General features: G+C 46.1%; 1 protein-coding gene across 2 annotated transcripts in view; it reads left to right on the top strand.

Annotated features, from left to right (window-relative positions):
• Nucleotides 1–24733, top strand: part of LOC144755218 (complement factor H-like) — a 1175739-nt gene that overhangs the window by 257171 nt on the left and 893835 nt on the right. For both annotated transcript variants that reach the window (XM_078643916.1, XM_078643925.1), the window contains exon 9: nucleotides 8678–8854. In XM_078643916.1, the coding sequence (XP_078500042.1) occupies nucleotides 8678–8854 (177 nt within the window). The remainder of the gene's footprint in view (nucleotides 1–8677; nucleotides 8855–24733) is intronic.

The following is a 24733-nucleotide window of genomic DNA, read 5'->3' as shown; positions in this document are numbered from 1 at the left end:
ATGTGATTGATTAGGCCATTGCCAGCCCTTATCCAAGACCTTGCTGGTTCCGAAATCTTCTGGTCTCTTAACATGAATAAAATCCCTACCCTTCCCTCCCCCACCCACTCCCCCACCCACTCCAGCAACCCAACTCTGCCGAAGCCATTTTCCCTTAACAAACATACCCTTCAAACCAGAGAGTTCCAGGACATCTCCCATCATAACAAAACTTTTTTGGGGGATACCCTCGAGGAGGTCCGCTTGGGGCGCAACTTATCATCCAACTTAATGGATGCGGACGACTCTCTTGGCGAGTTATGCATTCATGTTTGGTGCGTCCGTCTGCCTTTGCCCAACCACTGCCAACAATAAATCGAGTAAAAACTGTAATCAACAAGATCTATAGCCAGCCAAATCGCAGTATTCACCCCTGAAATACATCAGCAATGTTGGGGGCACTCCGCCTCCAGCTCCAAACCCTCAGCGCCTAATCTCACAGCTCAATCTGGTAACAAATGTAAATCATGCAGTTACATGTGAACTTTACATCAGTAGTCAATAAATTGTTAGGGTGTGTGTGATAGCATGAAGGCCACAATGGGCGTGTGAAATCTTCCTTAAACCTCCTTGACCAATACCTCGTCTATTTGTGACTCTAACCAGGACGGGTAGAGTGTGGCGGTCCCCCCCCGGAGCTCAATACATCACACTAAATGTCATTAGAAAGGTCTGGGGGTGGGGAGCCAATGCCCCTTTGGTCGGGGCAATGAATGTGAGCAGCATCATCCACTAGTACCTAAAGCCACATCAGGACTTTGACTACAAAAGTAAGAGGAGTTTCATTTAGTGGGTATAATAACAACACAATGTTCGCTGCAGTACCCGTATTCACATTTCGATGCAGGAGGCGATATTTATCTACCGTGAAGAAACCGTACAATGATCACCCAACCCGCGACATCTTACCGCCTTTTCCTAGAAGTTCTCACCAGTGCCTTCAGTCCGAGTCCTGTTGTCTTTCCTCACGAGAATTTGTTCTATTTTGTTTCAAAACTTTTTTAACAAATTCCTGCACCATTTTAGGAGACGACAACAGCAACGGTTTGCCCTCCCACATCACGCGCAGTCTGGCTGGGTATAGCATGGAATAAGTGACGTTAAGATCCCTGAGTTTGGCATTCACGGATGCATATTCTTTTCTCGCCTGTTGCCCTGCCACGGTGTGGTCCGGGTAAAATTCCAGAGTATTCCCTTGGTAGGTGACCGTTCCTTTCTCGCGGGCAAGCCGTAGAATGGTATCTCTGTCGCGATAGTTTAGTATTCTCCCCACTATTGGCCTAGGCGCTGCTCCAGGTGGCGGACGAGGCGCGAGTGACCGATGCGCACGTTCCACTATAAAGATTTGCGAAAATGCTTCTTCTCCGAAGAGGTCTTTGCATAGTTTCTCGACGTAGACTTCCATTCTCCCTGTGTTTGTCGTCTCGGGAAGGCCTGCGATGCGCACATTATTGCGTCTTGAGCGCGCTTCCAATTCCTCCTCTTTGGCCTTTATCACCTCCATTACGCGTTCCATGCCAGCGCATTTGGTGGTTGTAATGCGCGATTCGTCCTCCACCGCAGAAATGCGAGTTTCGGCCGTGTCCAGCCGTCGACCATGTTTTTCCTGCTTGGCGGTCATGCTGTCCATCCTGCATGTTAAATTATCCAGCTTACCGTTAATGTCCTGTAGATTCGTTTGGATAGCCAGCAGTATTTTTTCCATGTTGCTGTCGGGCGTTGGGTCTGCTGGTCCACCGCTTTCCGCCATGTTGTCTGAAGCTTTGGGTGTCTTTTTGCTTTCGAAGGATATCTTCTGTTGCAGCCTGTCAGGTTTCACCATCGTTGGCGGCCGCGGCGTTTGTTGTTTCGCCACTTGGATTGAGGACCTAGTGGTCCTGGCCCGCGTCGCCGTCTTGACTCCTGGGGCGGGATACGTGCTATGGCCACGTACAGTGCCCCGCTTCCAGACGTGCACTACACGCAAATCATCCTCGAACTGGTCGCAGTGGCACAGCGCGCCACGTCCGCCTCAACCTGTCTCCTTAAATGTATGCCCCGGCTATCTGTATGCACGCGAGGCGTCTTAGTGGCATAGCTCAATGCCCGATATGGCGCTAGCGGAGACTCCTTGCCAGCGACCTTCAGAAATTAGTGCATGTTCCCTACTCCTTAATTATGACTGGTGTTTAGTACCAGCGCATAGGATGCGTGTTCGTGTCGGCAGTTTCGCGCCTTTTTACTTGCATTTCCCCAGTAGTATCGTCCTCAACTGTCTCCCGTGTTTGTGGAGGGGCAGCATCAATAGTGCATAGCGTCGGGTCTGCCAGGGTGTGCGCAGCAGCGGTAAACCCACCTCTCGCTTGCCTAACGCCGCTTCAGGTCGGTGATGTTTGTCGGGCTTCGGTTAGCTGGTCGCCGCCATCTTGTCCCCGTATACTCCGGAGTCACTGGAGAGTTTTACAGGTCGGGGCTTGTGATTCTGACATATAAGCGGGTGAGCGCTGAAGTTGTCCCAACTATTGCGCCGCTCTTCACTCTGCCAGTGCCCACAATGTGTCAGTAAATCGCCTATTTACAGCACGTATCAGCAGGGTATGGGACGGCAGCCGCGACCTCCGCCATCTTTGCCGCCTCGCAATTCCGCTCACCGCTCAGTGCCGTTTTCTGCCTCTTGTAGTTCGCCTTCGCCCCTCATCTTTCACTCGATCGTTCCCGACTCCTTCATATCCCTCGGGATACGTTTTGATGTTAGATCGGTGGGCTTTAGGCAGGTAAAGACAGCGATGTTGTCGGCCATCGGACGGAGCTGCGGATCACACAGCCATTCCGCTGTGCCCCCCCTACCGCCTCCCTCTGTACGTAGCATAATTAAGGGGGCTGAGAAATCCTTATCCCAATTAAAAAATAAAGGACTTCACTGGCTGTGCTCTCATGCTGGCTTCTCCCCTTTAGATGCCTAGCAAATATTGATGATTAATGGAGTGGACTGGGTCTGGCCCCTGCCCAAATCCTACGGATGGGATTGCATTGGTGCTAGTTTCAGGGTCCCTTCCATTGTCTGCAATCTCCGTAATAGATGCAAACACCAAAATTGGGCTGTTTAAAATACCTCCCTCCTGCCACTGGGTTTCTTTCATCGCCATCTGAAGGGTAAATCTGGGTTTGACCTGCAGCATGCATTAGCTGGCCATCAAAGTTGTTAACTGTGGGGGGGGGGGGGGATGGAGGGAGGGAGACTGGGGACAGAGGAAAAATCCTGCCACAATAGAATGTCCATCCTCTCTAACAGAGATTGATTGATGCCACATCAGACAAGGCACAATAGTGCTGGAATGATTGGCCTTGAATGCACTAGCACCAGTTATAGAACCCTGTGCTCCTTGACCCGGAGCATTATTCTTTGAATGCCGTCCTAAGGAACAATCCAGGTACAGGTAACATGCCAACACTTTCTAGCACAGAAAAATTACCCTTGTGAGGCACTATTGACACCACTTTTCCGCACTCTCCCCTCCACCTCCGCAGTCTCCACTACTAAGCTGGAACATTGAAATAATCTAAGGTAAACTAGGGGACCCTGATGGGGCACTTTCGTTGATGGCCATGACATATGTCTATTTCAGGAGAAATGGGCATTAGAGCTAATGAACAGGTGTGGTCATAAAAGTTATAGCATCCAAGCTAATAAATGTAGTGCTGGGAACCCTTTGGATGGATTACTAGTATTTGTTGTCTCCCCCATAGCCTGTTCTGTCACACCCCTTTATGTGGACTCCCCTTATGTCCACAGGATAATCCTTTCCCGCCCCAACTCCCAGGCCCTGATGATAATTAACATCTGCGATTGGATTATTAGTTGTAAGCAGGAATTGAAAATCTCCAACAATTCGATAGTGTTCTATGTGACCATTACAAAACCCACCATTTGATCAAAGCAGGGGACTTCAACCTCAGATTTGAGCCAAACAATCTGGCAAGTGAACTGTCTAGAGATGAAAAACTATTTGAGGTATGCCTGACCTTGTCTACTCCGCTGGAAGACACCTTTCTAGTGCTGCACTCCAGGTTGTAGATCTCACCCTATCACATGGTCTCCAGGCATGCAATGGGCGATTTTCATCCGACAAACTGATTGCACCTACATTTAGAACAGGCCCATACACTAGCAGAGTCAACTACATTTTCTTGGATGTAAGGTATTGAAGCAAGTTAGGTGGCATGATGGTGGTGGAGGTAGAGGAGAGCAACCACAATCCCTTGGTATTAAGATCAAAAGAAGCTATAACCCTACCCTGCCCGGTAGCGACTGAGCAAGTTCCAATGCAGCTCACGGCCGCTAACAACAGGAGGAATGTGATACAGGAAAGAGTGGGATTCTCACCCGAGGGAGTCAAGGCATCATAATCAATGTAAGCACCCATATGGATTACATTTATACCAACTGGGGGGGAAGTGAGGTGATATTAGCGGAGCACAGTATGGTATTTGACAAGTTGAGGAACCTCCTCACCAGGGAGGTTATGGGGGTTGCCCAAACATAATGCAGACTAAGGGATAGTTCAATGGCCAGTGTAAAAAACGAAAGGCAAACCTGCTCAAATCTCTAAAAGATGGGGATATGCAGGCTATATGAGTAAACAGGGCCATTTATCCGGCCACCCTAAAAGATGCAAAAGGAGCTTAAGAAGATGGCATTTGGTCTGACCCACTGGATACCGCCATAGCTAATAACCAGAGGAAATTCTGGGCACTGGTCAGTAAGAGCATGGGAGGACAGGCAGCCCAGTTGAAACATCTATTCTACCATGTGACAGAGTTGCCCATTTTGGGAGTTTGTACTCCGCTACCCGCTCCCCTGAGCCTGGTCCTGCGTGTATGGGCTTCCACAATGTTATGTCACAATCCAGTCCCCCAGTAGGTTTTACCATGAAGGAACTCAAGTGAGCTTCAAGCCAGAGAAAGCTCCACTGATGTCTTCAAAGCATACCCTGGGGGGTGGGTCTCCTATATTAACATGGTATCCAACGCCATCCCGATGGAGGGGCTGATCCCTCAATCGTGGAAGTAGGAAGAGATTGTGCCCATCTTTAAAAAAGGGGATCCCAGTCTACCCTCCAACTACCGCCCTATCAGCCTGATTGACAATTTGCTAAACATTTTTGCAAACAGGTGCTAAGGCGGTTGTATTGGTGTGAGGAAAACCACATTCTCTCAGGACTACAAGCAGGCTTCAGGTATAAGATCAGTGCAGAGCCTGCTAAAGTGGAAAACGGTGGACCTGACAGCAGTGTGATCTCTATGTGGCATTTCAGTAGAAACAATTCACATTTATTCTCCTAGAAGGGAAAGGGTCATACCATTACTGCATAGTGTGTTTTGCAGAGAAACCTGAATGAATGTTTTCTATAAACTGGGAACCGGTAAAGAATTTAAGATGGAGCAGAGTCGCACAACAGAGCTCTCCTTCTCCTGAAGGCAGCATAGGATGCAGTCAGGTGCCCCTAACTACCTGTTTGGTGTATTCAAAGTCTATATATCAACATCACAACGGTTGCAAGCAAGTGAATACAGTGCAAAGGAAGATACTTCTAAAGAGTCACAGAGGATTTGACTTCCAAGTCGACCTTTCCGAGGGAGAACTTACCTGGGCAAATCTTCACCACTGGCTGCAGGTCCCCCCCTCTGCCGCGACCGGAACTCCACGCGGCTGCCGAGCGGGGGGGACCACAAATCCCAGAGACCTTTGCCTGCTGCTCCGCCCCTACCTGCCCACTGACACACACGGAAGGCGCACAAAAGGAGAGAACCCCATCTGGGGAGCGGGCGACCTTTCCGAGGGAGAACTTACCGGCGCAAATCTTCATCACTGGCTGCAGGTCCCCCCGCTGCTGTGACCGGAACTCCACGCGGCTGCCGAGCGAGGGGACTACAAATCCCAGAGACCTTTGCCTGCTGCTCCGCCCCTACCCACCCACTGACGCGCACGGAAGGCGCACAAAAGGAGAGAACCCCATCTGGGGAGCGGGCGACCTTTCCGAGGGAGAACTTACCGGGGCAAATCTTCACCACTGGCTGCAGGTCCCCCCCGCTGCCGCGACCGGAACTCCACGCGGCTGCCGAGCGGGGTACCACAAATCCCAGAGACCTTTGCCTGCTGCTCCGCCCCTACCCGCCCACTGACGCGCACAAAAGGAGAGAACCCCTTCCGCGTCGCGGAACGCGAGCGGGACGTCGGGCGAAGCCAGGGCAAAGGGCGGGCCCTCTGTGGCCCTCAGAGGTCCGAAGAGGACGGGACGGGCCATCCCCTTTCAATTTCCGCCTATGGCTCACCGTAAAATGGTGGTATTTTTTACGAACTAACTATTCCACCAAATTGTCTGTCACTATACCTTCTTCGATATCCCCTATTGGATTACCCTTTGACCTCCTTGTTGTCAGACTATTGGTGTACGTGCGCTTTTCCCTAGCCCCCTGTCGTTGTCTTATCATATATATTTCCATAAAACTACCCCTATTATGACTGACAAAGGGCTCCGCATGAATAACAACCTCCAGGAGGGGCAACGGAAAGGGACATTGGACAACTATCTAATCAGGACCACATCGGCAAACGAGTCCGTCATAGAAAGAGTAGAAAAGAGTCTCTCTATAGAACCCATATCCAGTAACCACTCAGCTATGGTGTCACTAGACCAAACCCAAAATTTTCCTTTACTGGAGGAACTAAATCTGCTCTGTAAAACCGTCTGTATCAACGTTGAAAACGGGAATGACCTAATAAATGCTCCTGCAGACGCATTGCGTAATACTAGTCCCCAGTCTATTACCACATTCCAACTAAACTCAAGCCACTCTGGTTTTCCCCCTTTATTAATACCCACAGACACTACACAACAGCTAGTAAATGTTCAGGTACCCTATCCAAATAGAAAGCGCAAAGGCCCTAAACAGAGGAGAAGATTAGCCAAAATACAAAGATTGCATCAAAGTCCCCTTTTGGGCATTAACAACACCCCAAATACATCTGAGGTACATTCAAATCTGGAGCTGACTGCAAATACTACACCATCTGACTTACTGGCCCAGATTGAACTCCTGGTCAGGTCTTTAATTTCCCCACTGGAAAAAAGAATTGAGGCTATAGGTGAAAAGCTCTGCTTCATAGAGGAAACCACCAGGTCAAACCTAACAATCATAAAAAGAATAGAAGGAAATAATCAAGTTGAGACCCTAGTCACTACCGACATCCCCATCCTCCCCATACAAACTCATGCACTTGCCTCCAAAACATCTAAAACATTAGTTATATCAAACCCCTTAATAACCCAGAATCCTGCACTCAGAGAAGGGCAGATTAAACCACTTATGCAGAAAGAGGGGAGTCCCAAACCCATGGCAATATGCAAAGAAGGGCTAAACACATAGATCTACCGCCGGAGGCAGCTCCCTTTGTGTCCATCCTCTCGGGTGTGCCCGAGCTTACTAATAGCAAAATTGAAAGACCAGCAGATCTGGCAAACAAAGTGTCTTTCTGGCTGACAAAGAATAGACCCTTACCACCCAATATAGATGGAAAGATCTTAAATATTAGAAGGGTAGGGTGGTTGGGATCTACCCCCAAGGACATAACGGGAGACCCGGTATTGGTCAACTTTAGGGACCCTCGAGTCATCTAACATCTCCGAAGCTGGCAGCCACAAATGGGTGATGGGCCAATCGGAACATGGGAACTGTATGACTTTTACCCCAGAACTACATATCTGCCCCCTGCAAGATCATACAAACAATATAACTTTGGGACGGGTAGTAGTGGCCCTGGATCTAACAAGCATACACTACCCACCCATAATCGATTTGCTTAATCCCAAGGTATAGACCTGGTTCCCTGACTTGTTAAATCCGTTTACAGAAGGGCTCTTGTAACTAATTAAAAATGATAATGATTCATATTAAGTCCGTGGATGGTCTTTACCAAAGGAATAACTTATGTATTTCTCTCCCTCATATCCTCTTAAGGTCATCTGCCTTTTTTTTTTTTAGCGTGTCACCACACCATTTAAACTTACTCTATTTTCTAAGCAACTGGGCGAATTGAAATTGCCACGACCATGCCCTGTAACAAAGCTGCTAGGGTTTGTTTACAATGAATTGTAAAAATGATTTTATTAGTATAATGATTTGTTCTTAACCTTGTGCATATAGTGACTTTGTAATTAATATAATTGATGTTTTGTTTTATTGTGTTTTTACCCTGTATGCTTTTATGAATTTTTACTGAATTCGCATAAAGCTTTTTTTTAAATTTGAATTTGACTTCTAAGTCAGACTATGGTGGGAAGATGTTTGTTAAATTATCTGCGACATTTGCCACATTCCTCGTAGGTAAAGGTTGTTTTCCTATCTGTGTGGCCACCGTGAGGAGGGATGGTAAGAGAACCTGTCCTGCAGATTATGGCAGTATTCATTTTATATATATATTATAATAATTCGTTTCTGGCAGAACCAATATCCTCCTGCAAGTAAGCATGGTCCAACCCATTGATGTTAGAAGCGTTGAAGTGCCTGCTGTGAAACATTACATTTATTCAAAACATATGTTTATTCAACATTAATATTAGCAATAATAGACATAGCTTACCATAACCTCTTTTTTTAGGTACGTGTGAGCGGCCCTACTTTAAAAATATGGATGTGCATTTTAATAAAGATTATTATACAGAGGGCCAAACTGTATACTTCCGCTGCTACCCTGGTTTTTTCACTCACGAAGGACAAGAGGCTGGAACAGTGGAGTGTCTTTCAAATGGACAGTTTTCTCAAGCGACGTGCATTCGTGAGTAATTTCATATTTCATTAATTGCTTTTGGGTGTTGGAACTGGTAAGTGGATTCCTAGAAATCAGCACAAACTCCCTCTTTGCATGCTTCTAACATGGTTAGGATTTGAATAAGGGCCCATAAGTGCATTATTCAACCTTCACCTTTAATATCCTCTGGGACCACCTACAAAGAGCCCCACGGGATTACAATGACATAAGTTCTTAATGCCAGCAGAAAGCTTCCCCTTGGAAAAGCCCCGGGTCTGGACAAGTTACCAGGTGACCTATTCTGGTTAGAACCAGAAATATGGGGTCCTTATTTATGGGTAATATTCAGTGCCATTATGAGAGGCATGGTGATTCCGGAAACTTGGGCTTGGGCAGAAATCTTCCCAGTATTTAAAAAGGGTTCACCCCTCTTGCCTTTCAATCACAGGCTGATCAGTTTGAATGATGTTGCCCAGAAACTGTTTGCTAGGATCCTCCGTGACCGCATGCATGTGTGGATGTAGGAGTTTGAAATTCTGAGTCCATTTCAAGCAGGTTTCAGAAAAAAACATCTCTATCATTGACCAAATCTTCAGACTCCAGGTAGTATATTGGAAAATGGTGCTATTAGAGGGTGGCAGCCTCTATCTAATTTTTGTAGATCTGAAGACGCTTTTGATTTGGTCCCTAGAGAAAAACTGTGGGCTGTTCTAAAAGGTCCGGGGAAAGCAGGCTGCCTACCTCTTGAGCCTGCTTATGGGACTGCACAAGGGTAATTTCGCCCAAGTAAGATTTGGGAAGTTTGATGAGCTAACCCCCCTTCCCTGCAAACGGAGGAGTAAAACAGGGATGTGTGCTTGCACCTACCCTGTTTTGCCTTTTTATTAATGCTCTGGTTGCCCACCTTAACAAAGTCTGGAACAAGGTACCAGCAATGATGTTTGCGGACGACACATTGTTACTCTCTAAGTCACCCATGGGCATCAGGAGGGTTCTTGACAGTTTTGCCATCTTCTGTAAAAACAGGGGGCTGGAAATAAATATCCTAAAGACCAAATATATGGTCTTTAACCTAGCCAAAACATCCTGCCCAAATTCCTCCTTAAACTGCAGTTTGCTTGAAGGGGTGTCAGTTTTTGATTACATAGGTGTCATACTGTCAGAAACATTTGAATGGGGCCCGCAGATGGACAAAGCAAGCCTGAAGTTAGTCCAGATTGTGGGGGGAATAGCAAAAATATATGGAAACTCCTCTTACAAACCAGTTGGCCCTATAGTATAGATATACAAGGTCCAAGCAAGGAAGGCTACATTGTAAGGGGCTGAATTATGGGGTAATTGTCCCTCTGATAGTCTGAGCAAAACAGAGAATAACTTTATTAGGAAAATGTTAGTTCTCCCGATTAGTACCCCTCTCTTTCCTTTATGCATGGATTTAAGAATTAGACCAATAGCGGATGAGACTGGACTTAGGCCACTAACATTCTGGCATATACTGTGGGTGACCCCGGAGCAAGCAGCCTACCAAAAAGAATTAAAGGAGTTACTGAGTCTCCCGGGTCTGGACAAAATACCTTGGTTCATGTATATTAAGCACCTATGTTGCAGATTGGGTAAATCTAGCTTATGGAGTAACCCTGAAGAATCGTGCCCCACGACATCACGTCTAGAAATAATCAAAGCCTAGAGGTTGTCCAAGCTAGCAGACTTCCAGGGGGATGTGGCCTTAGGACATCTGACAGCTGACTTACTAAGGATTAAGGACGATCATCGGACCAAGCCCTTTCTGGATGATATCCAGCCCTTCTCTGCAAGGAAACTATACATCTAGTTCAGACTGGGGTCTTTGCCACTTCGTGCTTTTACTAATAAATGGACAAAAGCCACTCCCCGTGGGTGCCCAGCTTGTAGTTGTGGGGTTGAGTAAGATCTTCATGTCTTCTTTTTCTGTCCTGGCTATAAGCCAACCAGACAGCGTTGGCTCGTCAGACTCTGCTGGATCTTAGCGTTCAAGCACTGTGTGGAGGCATTTTGAGTCCTGAAATATGACCCCCACCCACCCATTGTCTTTGCCGTATCCCGTTTTCTTAATTCAATGTGGCATACCCGCAGGAGTTTGATTAACTTGGCTCCTCAGTGTTAAAAAAAAGCTGATAGTGTATGCAGCCTCTCTCTTTTTTAAATTTTAAACTTTTTAAAAAGTTTTTTCCATGTTTTAAAAAATTGATGAACTTTTAACCTCTATGTGTTGTAGAATGTTCTAGAAAGTGTGTTGATAGAATACGTTGCATTTCTGACTTCGATGTGTACTTGAATATTAAAAAAGCTATTTATATTGAAAAGTAGAAAGACAATAATAGAGAGAAGTTTTGAAAGCTAAAAGAATCAATGAACTCTTGTAATTTGTTCTTGATTACCTACTGGCGGTCGCCAGTAGATAGTTATCACTGTTAAGGGTCTGGAAGTGCGGTGTTGCTCAGAGTGGCATGGTGGTGATATGATATGGTGCTACACTGGGGTATGAAACCGAGGGTCTAAATCGTAAGGTCATTGCTGTAAAGTGATGTGGTCTGGTGTTTTTAGCATATGTGTGCAAGTAGTGTTAGTTGGCATTTATACCATTCAGGGAGTGGGAGGCAAATTACTGACCGCTACTATGTGTTGATAGTATACCGGAAGGGGGAAGCGAAGTAGTTACGCCTACCGGTGTAAAGACTTGGGGATGAAACCGAGCTGATTGCTGTAAAGTGATGGGCTCTGGGCGCTGTAGGATACTAGACGCTGTAGTATAAGTGTGTAAGTAGTGTTAGTATGCGTTTATAGTGTATAGGGAGCAAACTATTCACCCCTACTGGTGTGAAGACCGTGAGCATAAATTTTGAGGTCATTGCTGTAAAGTGATGTGCTCTGGGCGCTGTAGTATACCTGTGGAAGAAGTGTTAGTTTAGGTTTATACAATATAGGGATTGGGAAGTGAAATACTTACTCCTACGGGTCTCAAGACTCGTGGATGAAACCATGAGCTCATTGCTGCAAAGTCATTAATATCGCTCTGTGTAGTATTCCATTGTAAGTCATAGTAGAATGTTAGTATGTAATTCTACTAGAATCTAAGGGGCATATTATCAAGGAATGGCGTTAAAATTAACGCCATTTTAGCGGCAGGAAACTGCCACTAAAACGGCGATAATGGGCTTGATAATATGCCGTAGAGAATTCCAATAGAAGCCCATGTTAATACCAGAACATGGGCTTCTATTGGAATTCTCTACGGCATATTATCCAGCCCATTATCGCAGTTTTAGCGTCAGTTTCCTGCCGCTAAAGCAGCGATAATTTTAACGCTGTTCCTTAATAATAGGCTCCTCAGAATGTAATGTTAGAATGTAGGGCTGTGATGAGGGGAACCTTGCGGAGTTTGTACACGGTGCTGGATTAGACGGTTGCTTTGCTGTCGGCTCCTGTTGGTGATTGTTTCAGGTGTCTTTTTTTCTTGTAATTAATCTATTTATTGGATGCACTGCTGTCTGCCTCTTCACTACATAATTTTGGCGACGAGCGGGAGAAGGCAAAAAGGCACCACTGACCAATATTTTAAAATTGCTTGCGTTGTGCTGAAGACCCATTTTCTTCGTGTAGCTGTTTCTACTCATGCCAGGGTCGTCGGCTCATTGAACTATGTCATCTGACTTCTGGTAGGATTTATATTTTTAGATTTTGCACTTCCTCTCCTTCTTCACTACATTCTGGTCGTTGTACTACATGTGTGTAAGTAGTGTTAGTATGCATTTATACTAATAAATGCATCATGGCCCTAGGGAGGGCGATCTCTCAGGCGCAGGTCATTCAATGTCCCGGGGTGTGCATTGGAGGGACATTTGTGTTTGCTATTAGAGGGTGGTGCATGGCTTCCACCCTGGGATAGCAAATTTTGTTCGACTACTTGAAGCGAGAGGAGGAAAACCTCGTATCGCTGTAACAGAGGGGATGCGGATGGTAAAAACGGAGAGAAAAGAAAAAAAAAGCAGGGTTTCAACCGTTCTTTTAAATGAGGCCCCTGGTGGGTAATGTGCCATGGCCAATCCAATTATTATATTGCGGGGTCTCTGTAGGACTGGGGATCTTAATGTCACATGTAAATTAGGCATGGAAGGGCACAGAGAAGTTTTGCAGCCTAGGGGAGCGCCACCTTCCCGGGTATTGTTTACTAATTGTTCGGGGGTTCAAGGCCAACTGACGTCCAGGGATCGCCACACTCCAGGTCTTAATTTAAATATGCAGGGTGGACCTTGGCAGTCCCTGAAAACTCGGTGGTCCTAGGCAGTGCCTTATTTGTTCTGTAATCACATGGGCAGTACTTAAGGTGTTATAAAGTGATACACTCATAGAACTCTTGCAGTTGTACAATTACCCAGTCTTCATTTGTCTAATAGTTAGTTAGATTATGTTTGGTAGGTACACTCTAATATTAAATAATGTTGTCCTTAAAATCTCCTATAAAAAGATGATTTTCACAATAAATATAGACAAGTGTTGTCAGAAAAAGAAGACCTATACACTCAGTTATTTATTTGAAAAAAAGTAACCTTTATTAAAACAGAAATAAATAGAAATGTAACTTTAATAGAACAGTATATACAAAAAAAACGTGGGTTGGACTCCAATGGAAGCAGCGTAGGAAACCTGCAAGACAAAAATGAAACATAAGTATGTGTGCTATGTGGAAGAGGTAAAGAAAGGTAGTCCGTATGAAAGGACCATAGTGAGAATGGAAGGGAGGGGGAGTGGGTGGAAGGGAGAAGGGGAGGGAGAGTCAAAAGAAGAGAGAGAGGAGGAGACATAGCATCGGCCTATTGCACCCAGCCCTTAGTCTTTATACTCCGTCACCTGTTTGTCTCGGACGCTGGGGTCTGCGAGAAAGATTGTGGATCAGCAAGTCCTTAAAATTAAATACACAAGGCCAGAAATTATGGGCCATATTATCAAGGAAGGGCAATAACATTATCGGCGCTTTAGCGGCAGGAAACTGCCGCTAAAGCGGCGATAAGGGGTTGATAATATGCCCTTGTGAATTCCCTTAGAAGCCCAGGTTCTGGAGTGAACCTGGGCTTCTATGGGAATTCACAAGGGCATATTATCAACCCCTTATCGTCTGGGCTGGGCTTGCGTACACCAGGCCAGCGTAGGGGTGTGAATAATTATTCCGGGGACTTGGGCGCTGTTCAGCTCCTGTCTGGTCAGGAAGTGTACTTATGTGTGTTTCTTTTGTAGTTTTGACCTCGCAGAGTGTGCAATTTAGATTAGTGAAGCATGTGTCGGGAGTGCGGAAACTATTGTTAATGAGATGGCATGTGATCTAGGATGTGCAGTCTGCCCGTGGCTGATGATACTCCTTAGAGCCACCGATGCCCAGGCTGAAAGGCAGCACAATAATGTGCACACACACACACACACACCAGGGGCATCGTGTAAAACATGTTTGTTTTTTGATGGAACGTTTGAGATGCATGGCAATCACACCCATAAGGCTAATGTACAGAGCATGAATATTGATCAAGATGATCGTTGCATGTTGTGTGTAGTATAAGATATATGTATACAGGAAAACACTTTCCAAAAAAGCTTTCTAAGCAGAAGAGGTGTCTCTCATCAAACGCTGTAGAGAGAATGAGTACAATGGGTGGGAGTGTACAACTGTTACAATGAGAAATGTTATGAACCAATCAAATGCTTTTTTTTAAGGTCACATGGCAAATGCGCACCGAGCGCGCAATGAGGCCACCCAATGCGATTTTGACAAAATATATTTATCATAAAATAAGTTTATTACAGTTAGAAATATATAAAGGTTTAAAATAATTGAGATATTTGCGTGCTCTGATATACTGTTTAAAGTTATTTAGATATACTTTTGAGACAAAAAAAGGGAATGGCGTACCTTGCGCTATACTATACGTCTGTGACGTAACACAGGGCCTGGCAGCATGTAGTCGCAAAGTAGCACCTGGGGTGACTTCATGCATATATGATGTTACGCGGGACACAGTGCCACAAACTCGTCGGATACGAAATGCGCATCATTGATGAGTTCAAAAATATGGTAGATAGGATTTGTGTGGTGATGGAGCTTGGTACGCTACCGGTATGGAAGTGCAGTTTTCTCCCCCATCAAAAAAAATAAATACATATTTTTGGGGGAAGATATAAAACATTACATAATTTTTAAAGTAAAAAAAAAGAAGTATAATAGGGTTCCAAAATATATAAAATTATAATTGAAAAATATAGGTTTTATAAACATTAAAATATGAAATTAACATTAAAAAACCCTTTGAAATTCACTGAAAAAAACATAGGTTTTACAGACGTTATAGTTAGGAATTAGCATTTAAAAAACCTTACAAAATTCACTGAATAAAACATAGGTTTCAGGGACGTTATAGTTAGTTGGAAATTTGTCTCATATAAAACCAGTGATGTCATTTGAGATGTCATCAGTGATGTCACAGACCATGTCATGAGTAATGTACTATATGACATCATCAGCAGTGTTTGCGGGCGCGCATTTTATAGTTAGCTCAACTAACCATAACAGGCGAATTTCTCTGGTTTTATATGAGTCAAATGTCCAACTAACTATAACGTCCCTGAAACCTATGTTTTTTTCTGTGAATTTCTAAGGTTTTTTAAATGCTAATTCCTAACTATAATGTCTGTAAAACCTATGGTTTTTTCAGTGAATATATATATATATATATATATATATATATATATATATATATATATATATATATATATATATATATATATATATATATATATATATATATATATATATATATATATATATATATATATATATATATATATATATATATATATATATATATATATATATATAAAAGCCCTAAGACAAAAAGAATCGAGACACATCATTGCTTTCAGGACCCTTGAGCCAAGAGGCCTCAACCAAACGGAAGAATTGCGCGTACATCTGTGAACTGATACAAACTCATGAATCCATAAACTCACCAGAGAGACTAATTTGTAGGTACGTAATCGCCATGACTGCCTATCCCACACATTGTGATCATAAATTTACTAGAGAAGTTTCAACCATCATATGAGGACGGCAAGAAAGCCAGTCACCAAGGACTTAAAATCGTGAATAACAAAAATGAACTGATATCATTGTATAATACTATCCGCTGAAAACAAATCCCTTGCAACCATAATTTTATTTTAAAGAGTACTTTACCGCTGTTTTTCATAGTTGAAAACTACGTTTCCTACAATGCATCTGCATTTCACTGTTTTTTTCACTGTGAACTAAACATAAAAGAAGGCTCGTGTTAGAGCTCAACACCCGTGATCAAGCCTTCGGCTGAAGGCGAAACGCGTTGGGTTAAGACGAGAGAGCTGAAAATAAAGCTGTTGGTTTAAAGCTTACTTGTGCCTGAGTGAGTGCCTCCTCATCCACCAGTGTTGAGCCGGTTCTGTGTGCAGATATATATATATATATATATATATATATATATATATATATATATATATATATATATATATATATATATATATATATATATATATATATATATATATATATATATATATATATATATATATATATATATATATATATATATATATCATTAATTATGCACTGCTACTTTAAAAACGTTTCCCAAATGTACAACATTTGTAGAGTAAACAAGCGGCGTCAAGCTGCGAAACGCGTCTCTGACCTTTTGGGGAATAAATAATTAAAGCACCGATATTGGGTCCTGTTGGACCTGGCCCTTTTGGCAGGTTCACCCCGAAACTTTTTGCTTTTTCCTAGCCTGTTTCTGGAACCTGGGTTGGTGATTTTAGGCCTCTGCGCACTTTTTCACTGTGGTACAGTGTAAAGTGCTTGAGCTCTCTGTGTATGTGTGGTGAGTGACCTGCCCTCCCATAGGAATGAATGGGGAATATGTATGTCCATGGTAGTTCCTGATGTGTGGGGTGTGCAGGGTCGAGTTTGATATGTGCGAACTCGTGAGATTGAATGCTGCGTAATGGTGTATGCGGCATGGTTGTGTCTAGTCTAGAAGTGCCACTTTTAGAAGTTGGCATATTTGTGTAGTGAGTCTGCTGGCAAGTGATTGGCTGGTGAGCCTGGCCCAGAGTGCCTGGGCCTGCTTGTGGATTGACTGTCTGGTTTGAGTGTGACAGGGGCTGCAGAGCCCCAGGAGGTTGTCTGAGTCAGCCCGTGGATGAAAGGCAGCATCTGCTGCCAGGGAAGTGGGAGGAGATTAGCACCTGATAGTGAAGGGCTGTGCCTGCCTGCCACAATGCTGGCTCCACCCCCCCGCTGGGTGACTGTCACCTCTGTCCCTGATACTGAAGGGACTTCCCTATAACCAGTTCTGGCTGGTTCTCACACTGCCTACACAAAGACTTCAAAGACTTTTCTGTGTATAAGAAGGGGCTGTGTCCCCTTCCAAAATGTTCTTGTTTTCTGGACTTGAATCTGCCAGGGGCGTGCTGCTGCTTGGGCTCAGGGGAAGGCTTGCCTCCCTGAGCCCTGCCCAGCCCCTGGATGCCCTGATGGACTGCTGGGGGACTCTTCCTGACTGTCCCCCTGCCTGCTGCATTTCTTGGAGGACTTTTCTTGCTGGGGGCTATGCTGCTCCCTCTTTATGATTTCAGGACTGCCTGGAAGGACCTCGTTGCTGGACTGTGTGTCCTACTTTGCTGGGGACCTTTTGGCGCTGTTTTCCCCCTGAAGAACTGTGCTGTACCTTTCTTTAAACTTACAGTGCCTGGGAGCACTGCATTTCATTGCTAGCGCTGGGAGCGCTTTATTTTTCCCTTCTAGCGCTGGAGAGTGCTGCTCTGGTCCATTAGCGCTGTATTTCGCCCCTAGCGCTTTAAAGCGCTTCAGTGTCCTTGTAGCGCTTGGGAGCGCTTTTTGATGCCAATTCCCGAGAGCCCACGTCGATTTCGTCCCCGTGATCGCCGCCCGCCTGCCTGTCTGAATCGGGCCGCCGCGCTGCCCGCTGCAACCCGGAAGTGATTGACCGGCCAGCCAATCCTGTCGCGGCTGGCCGGAAGTCCCGCCCCCGCAGCTCGGGGGAAGGAAGAAGATGTCGGGCTGGTGCGGGGCTCCCATGGCCTGGAAGGAGCCCCGAGGAGAGCGAAATGTCCGGCGAGGGAAAGAAGAGTGAGGCCGACCCCGCAGCGGAGGAAGGAGCCTGCCCGGGTCCCGACACCGGAGAGACAGGAACAGCAGCCGGTGAGTTGGGGCCGGCTGGGCCGAGTGGGGCCGGTGTGGTTATGGCAGAGGGGGGCATCGGGCACATTGCCAGTGCCCGCCCCCCCCCCGTGGGCTGCTAGCATGTCGGGCGGCCCCAGATGGTAGCGGGCCGCCCCACCATCGAGACCATTGTTGCTTGAGCCTTGAGAGAGGCTCGTGGGGCATTTTGTTCTGAGTCCCCCGAGAGGGACTCCCCGCCCGCATTTTTGTCTTGTGAGCCCAGAGAGGCTCTGGGGCCAGGTTCTTGATGTCGAGCCCCCGAGGGAGGGCTCCAACGACCCCTTATTTGTGTTAAGAGCCTGATTGGCTCAGAGGGGGTATTGTGTTGAGGAGCCAGAGGGCTCCAGAGAGAGGATTAGCTGCAGAGCCTGTGTGGCTCCACCATTTGTGGCGCAATTCGCCAGAGGGGCTGCTGAAGGCCCTGCCACAGTTTTTCATGATTCTCCAGCTGCCCAGCAAGTAGTGGGCACCTGCACCGTTTAGGCCCCTGACATTGAGACTCAGGGCGTCTTAGCCCCAACAAGGCCATTTGGCCTAGGGACTGCCACAGATAGTGGCTTATGTGAGTTTTTGCGCAATTGTATGGTTATTGCACCTCTGAATGTGTTTTCTTGCAGCATGTGTTATTCCTGCACCTCTGAATATTTTTAGACATCATGTGATTTTTGCGCTATTGTATTGTTATGGTACCTCTGAATGTATTTTTATTGCATCATGTGCTTTGTTCTTAACACCGCTGAATGTGTAGGTTTATGCGTCATGTGTTTCCCTTTACTACTCCTCTGAATGTATATTTATGCATCATGGGTAATGTGTTCTTTCCTAGACCCCTAAACGCTGTGTGATACTTAGGTGGTTTTCCTTTACTACTCCTCTGAATGTGTGTTATGCATCATGGGTAATGTGTTCTTTCTTATACCCCTAAAAGCTGTGTGATACTTAGGTGGTTGTTCTTTTTAGTACAGGTGGTCCTAGTGAGGTCCTGGTCCCCTGCGTGACATTCTCCTAAGGTGGTTAGGGTTGCGTAGGTGGTACTTACCTGTTACCAGTAGATACTGGTTGTGATTTATAACTGTTACTTTGTGTTACAGTGATTTTATATCCTTTCATTCTAATTTCTGACAGTATTTCTATTTTCTAAAAGTGTTGATTCTGACAGTGGCCCATGTGGCCCTGTCCTGTGTAAATAATCCCATGTGAATATTGCCCGTGCCAGTTGGCACAATGTATATGTGTGATTCTATCTGATATGTTTTGACAATACAAAAGTTATTTTAATATAACCTTGTGTGGAGTTCCTTTTGTGGTGTGCCTAGGATGTTGTTGCTGTTGTGTGCTGGCGCAAATGCTTTACACATTGCCTCCGAGTTTAGCCTTACTGCTCGTGCCAAGCTACCAAGGGGTGAGCAGGGGTTATCTTGGCGTGTGACTTCCTTGCCCTGACTAGAATGGTGGTTTCTGCCTCGCTTTGGCGTCAGCCTTAGCCTACCAGAAATAGCCAGTTCTAACATTGTTGGTCAGCGGTGCGGATTTGGACTTGTGTTTGCGCAGTGCCACAGCGACAGCTGGCTACATTACAAAACTCTGCAATTTTTCAGATAGTCATATGTTTGGGATTATTGTTTTTGATTTTGTTTTTCCTCGAGTGTCATTTTCAGATGGTGTTCCTGCGCTTTATGTTTAGTGGCAGATGGGAGAAAATGACAGGGCGGGACGCCAGTAGAGGGGGAGGTTCCCATAGATTAGGAATCCCTTGCTGGGTCCAGTGTCCAATCCCTGTTCCTGTTCCTGTGTGGGTAGATGGAAGAGAGGGAGTGTGGAGGAGAAATGGCTTGCTTGGGAGGGTGGTTATCCCCTGAGTGTAGCGTGTGTGTCTGGATTCCCCAGTATGGTAGGATCCAGTGGTGGCAGCTTAAATGTGTCCAGTTCGTGAAGTCCCATTCCCAGTTCCCAGAGTATGGTGCCTGGTGCTCAGTAAAAGGGTGACAGAGTTGACTAAATTATGTGAGACGTAAAAAATGTAATTATTTTGCATACTATTCAGTAATTGTAAAACATGCAGCACACAAGGCACTTACGGACTCACTCTAACCCACATGTGCGATAACCAGGTCAGAAACCAGACAAGACACGTGTGCTATCATAAACACACAGTATTTACCAAACCTACGCCACCAGGTGGTCCATGTGAGGAGTAAAAGGGTCACAAAAAGAGACATGCCTCCTCAGCCCCGCCCCCGCTGGTGTATTTATATTTTCAGAAAATGTAACCTATGTCCCTGCCACTCGTAGCTATAAAACAGTCCCCCAGCGTGTGACCCGTGTGTGCAGTAAATATTGATTTTTGGGTTATAACTCAGCTACCTTTTACCCCGTTGTTTGATAAGCTGCGGATCAGTAAGATGCTCTAGTAGAATGAACAAGCATTGCTTTTTTTGTGCCTTAACTCAGTTTCGATTTTAAATGCCTGTGTTGTTTGTTTTGATTTTCCTGTTGTGTGACTGATGACGCACAAGCCACGTACCCCCAGAGTATAACTCTGCTGCTGAAGCCACGTTACTGAAGTGCAGCCACCAACACCTGTCTACGTTAGCAGGCCAAACTGTGGGAAGTAGCCCAGAAGGCCAGTTCATGGCATAAACACATCACTCCAGCAAGTGCTCAACCCTCTGAGCTTTCTTGCTGCGGACACCCTATCTGTACATTGTAGGAGACAGAGACTATTCCTCTGGGTAAAGAAAAAGGAAATTGAAAAAATATATTTTAAAATGTTGACTTTACCTATGAGTTTCTCTCTAAAATCACGGAAGAAAGTGTGATTTCGTGCCGCTCATGGAAACAAAGGCCAGTGAGCTGTTTAGTAATTTCTCAAAGTTGCAGAGAAGCATCTGGGGACATATTAAGCGTCTGGGGAGATTTTTAGGCATGTGTGGCTACCATCAGTCCCCAACCCTCTCCCCCAAACATATGAACTTTAAAAGTATAGTGTCTATTTTATAATGCAAATCACAATCTGTTGTATCCAGTATGTATTATATCTTGTATTTAACTGCCTGTGTCTGCATATGTGCACAGAACTTTAATAAAGAACTGCCTCTGAAAGACTTGATTAATATCATTGTACACATTTGTTTTAAACAGTACAATCAGGTTACAAGGGCACCATACTAGCGCCCTTCCTCTCCTGGTACCTTTCTACAGTTTTAAATCTTATTAGAGTTTCTCGTTGCCCAAATGGGTGTAATTGCAGATATTTATATATTTCCCTCGTCTTGATTTTGCTCATGAGAATGTGTCACTCATAGTTGTTGAAATGTCACTCATAATTACACTGAAATTATGAAAATGTCACACATATCAATCTGAAACCTTGGCAGCTATGTAAGGCTTGGCCAGTCTGGGAAGGGCAGAGAAAGAAAACAACTCTGTCTCTTTTCCTTCATGCCCAGAGAAGGCAAGGCTAGTGTCCGCTTCTCCTGCTCTGCCTCTGGTAGCTTCCCTCCTCCCCCCTCTGTCTCTTTATTCCTCCCTCTCTTTCTGTATCTTTCTCGCTTATCCTTAAGTGCTGATTTCAGAAGAAAGCTGTTGCATACACTCTCTTGCCTCTCCTTTTCTTTATTTGTTCCCCCGTGAAATGGATCCAAAAACGAGCAGAACACTTTGGCTGAAAATGTCCTCCTTTTCTGACAGGGTTCTATTCCAAAGTACAACCTTGGGCGGAGAGAAAAAAGTATCAAAATAAGAAAAATAATTAAATAACCAAATAAAGCAATACAGAGTGATCAGCAGACAGGCGAGATTGTTATTTACACCCATGCACCTTAGCGCTGCTTTACAGAGTTTTCCAGTGAAGCGCTACTTTCTTTTTATCTTCTTTCTTTGAACAACATTGTTTTCCCAGAGTGGGGAACAGCACCATTCATAAAGGTACTGCAATACCTGGTTGAGGGGTGGACTGGAAAACGTTTAATATGAGCGTTTTCAACTGTTATAATTATTTTAGCCTATAAAATGTGTACAGCAGCTCTGTGTTGAAGGATTTGGTCTTTTTTAAACCAAACTGCTTACATTTTGAAAGGATATTGTATTGTATTGTATTGTATGTATACTTGTATAGCGCGGTCCTGTCACCCCAAGGGCATCCTGGCGCTTGAAATCAACAATAACACCACATACGCTGCTCAGACAACCCTGGGGAAAAGATGGGTTTTCAGGGCTTTTCTAAACGGGAGGAGGTCCCTTTGGCTTCTTAGGGACGGTGGTAGCGAGTTCCAGAGCTTGGCCGCCGCGACACTAAATGAACGGCCCCCCATCCTCACTCTCTGGAATCTCGGTACCACAAGCAGATGATCCGAAGAAGAGCGTAAGGACCGCACAGGAGAGTACCAAACAAACATGTTCTGCAATGGAACCGGGCCTTGTCCATGCACCGCCCTGAACACTAAGCATGCAGCCTTGTAACAAACACGTAGGTGCACTGGCAGCCAGTGTAGGTCTCGTAGGGCTGCTGTTGAAGAGCTGTGAGTGGGGCGAGAAAGAGCCAGCTTGGCGGCCAAGTTCTGCACCCGCTGCAACTTCCCCAGCAGTGTTTTTGGAGCCTCCAGAAGTAGCGCATTACAATAGTCAAGACGACTCAAGATGGTACCACGCACTACTTCGGGCCTGGCCTGCTCCGGGAGAAGGGGCAGAACTTTACGCAGCATACGAAGCAGCATCATGCACGTGGATGTGGTCTTATTCACGTACATATCCAGCTGCAAGTTGGGACCAAAAATCACCCCCAGGTTGCATGCCGACTCAGCAGCAGACACAATCTCGGGGAAGGTCGGGGGCCAGAAGTTCTCCGGAAGTTCACGAGGAATCCGGTCCATAGAACAGTACAACACCTCGGTCTTTGTACTATTAAACTGCAAGGAGTTGGACCGGAGCCAATCCGCTGTGGCCGACATGCATCGGTGAAAGGCCTCCAGCGGAATCGCGTTCTTCCCTTCCAGCGAAAAGACCAACTGGGTGTCATCCGCATAATTAAATGCGGAGATGCCAAATGATTTAATTAGTTGGACCAGAGGTCGGAGGTAAAGATTGAAGAGTATAGGGCTGATGGCCGAGCCCTGCGGTACCCCCTGCCCTACTCTCCGCACCTCCAAGCTGAAAGGAGGCAACGCCACCACCTGCTGCCGATTGTTCAGATAAGAGACCAGCCAGTCCCTTGCACCTGCCGTGACCCCGCACTCTTCCAGTCTCCTGATGAGTGTACGATGGCAGACCGTGTCGAACGCGGCCGACATGTCGAGCAGCACCAGGAAGGCTGCCCGCCCACTGTCGACCCGCGAACGTAAGTTGTCAAGCACGTTTACCAGCGCCGATTCCGTCCCGTGTGCTGGGCGAAAACCAAACTGTACCTCATCGAACCAGATGTTTTCTTCCAGGAAGCCAGACCGAGAACGGGTCACTAACTTCTCCATGATCTTAATGGGGAAGGGGAGCAAGGAAATCGGTCTGTAATTAGACAAGCAAGCGGGGTCCAAGGTGGATTTCTTAAGGAGGGGAGACACAGCTGCCAGTTTCCAGCACTCCGGAACCGTTGCTGTGTCAAACGACTGGAGGCAGATGGAGTACAAAGGCTGGAAGAGTTCGTCCTGAAATATTTTCCAACATTTTGGTGGCAGGGAATCAAGAGGAGAACCAGATGATACCATTTGTGCCACACTACAGAACTCCTCAAAGGAGGGGGTAGGGAAACGGCTCAACTGGGGTCGACTGGGCACAACGTCCGAGGGCATATCCACTCAGCTGGGGTCGACTGGGCGAAGTGCCCGGAGCTCCCAGGCCAGAGACCGGCCCGCTCCTTCGGGGTCGACAGGCTGAGACATCCGGAGCTCCCAGACTGAGAGCATGACCGCTCAGCTGGGGTCGACTGGATGAGACCGCCGGAGCTCCCAAGCTAAGAGCACGGCCATTCGACTGGGGTCGACTAGGTGACTCGTCCGGAGCTCCCAGACTGAGAGCAGTGCTACTCAGCTGGGGTCGACTGGGCAAGCCGTCCAGAGCTCCCAGACTGAGAGCATGACCGCTCAGCTGGGGTCGACTGGATGAAACCGCCGGGGCTCCCAAGCTAAGAGCACGGCCATTCGGCTGGGGTCGACTAGGTGACTCGTCCGGAGCTCCCAGACTGAGAGCGGTGCCACTCAGCTGGGGTCGACTGGGCGAGCCGTCCGGAGCTCCCAGATCGAAGGGGGTGGGTGTTGGACTCTGTAAACCTTCCAAGATTTTAGCAATCTTCTCTTCGAAGGCATTCGCCAGGGAGTCGCATAGAACCTGCGACGCAGGTACATTATTGGCCGCACATGAAGGATGGGTCAGGTCCCTGACAATTTTAAACAGTGCTTGCGACTTGTTGGGAGCCTGATTCAAGGTGGCTTCCAAATAGGACGCCTTAGCCACCTTGATCTGTGCCTTGTATTCCTGCAATGACTGTTTAAAGATGGCCTTCAAAGAGTCAGAATACTGCTTCCTCCACGCCCTTTCGGCACGTTTACAGCTCAGCTTTAACTGCCGCAGGTCATCCGTGTACCAGGGGTAAGCCCGATTCAGTCTACCCCTAGACC

The sequence above is a fragment of the Lissotriton helveticus genome, chromosome 1_1 (assembly GCF_964261635.1).
Source record: "Lissotriton helveticus chromosome 1_1, aLisHel1.1, whole genome shotgun sequence".
In the NCBI taxonomy this organism is placed as follows: domain Eukaryota; kingdom Metazoa; phylum Chordata; class Amphibia; order Caudata; family Salamandridae; genus Lissotriton; species Lissotriton helveticus.
This window is presented reverse-complemented; position numbering and strand designations above follow the sequence as displayed.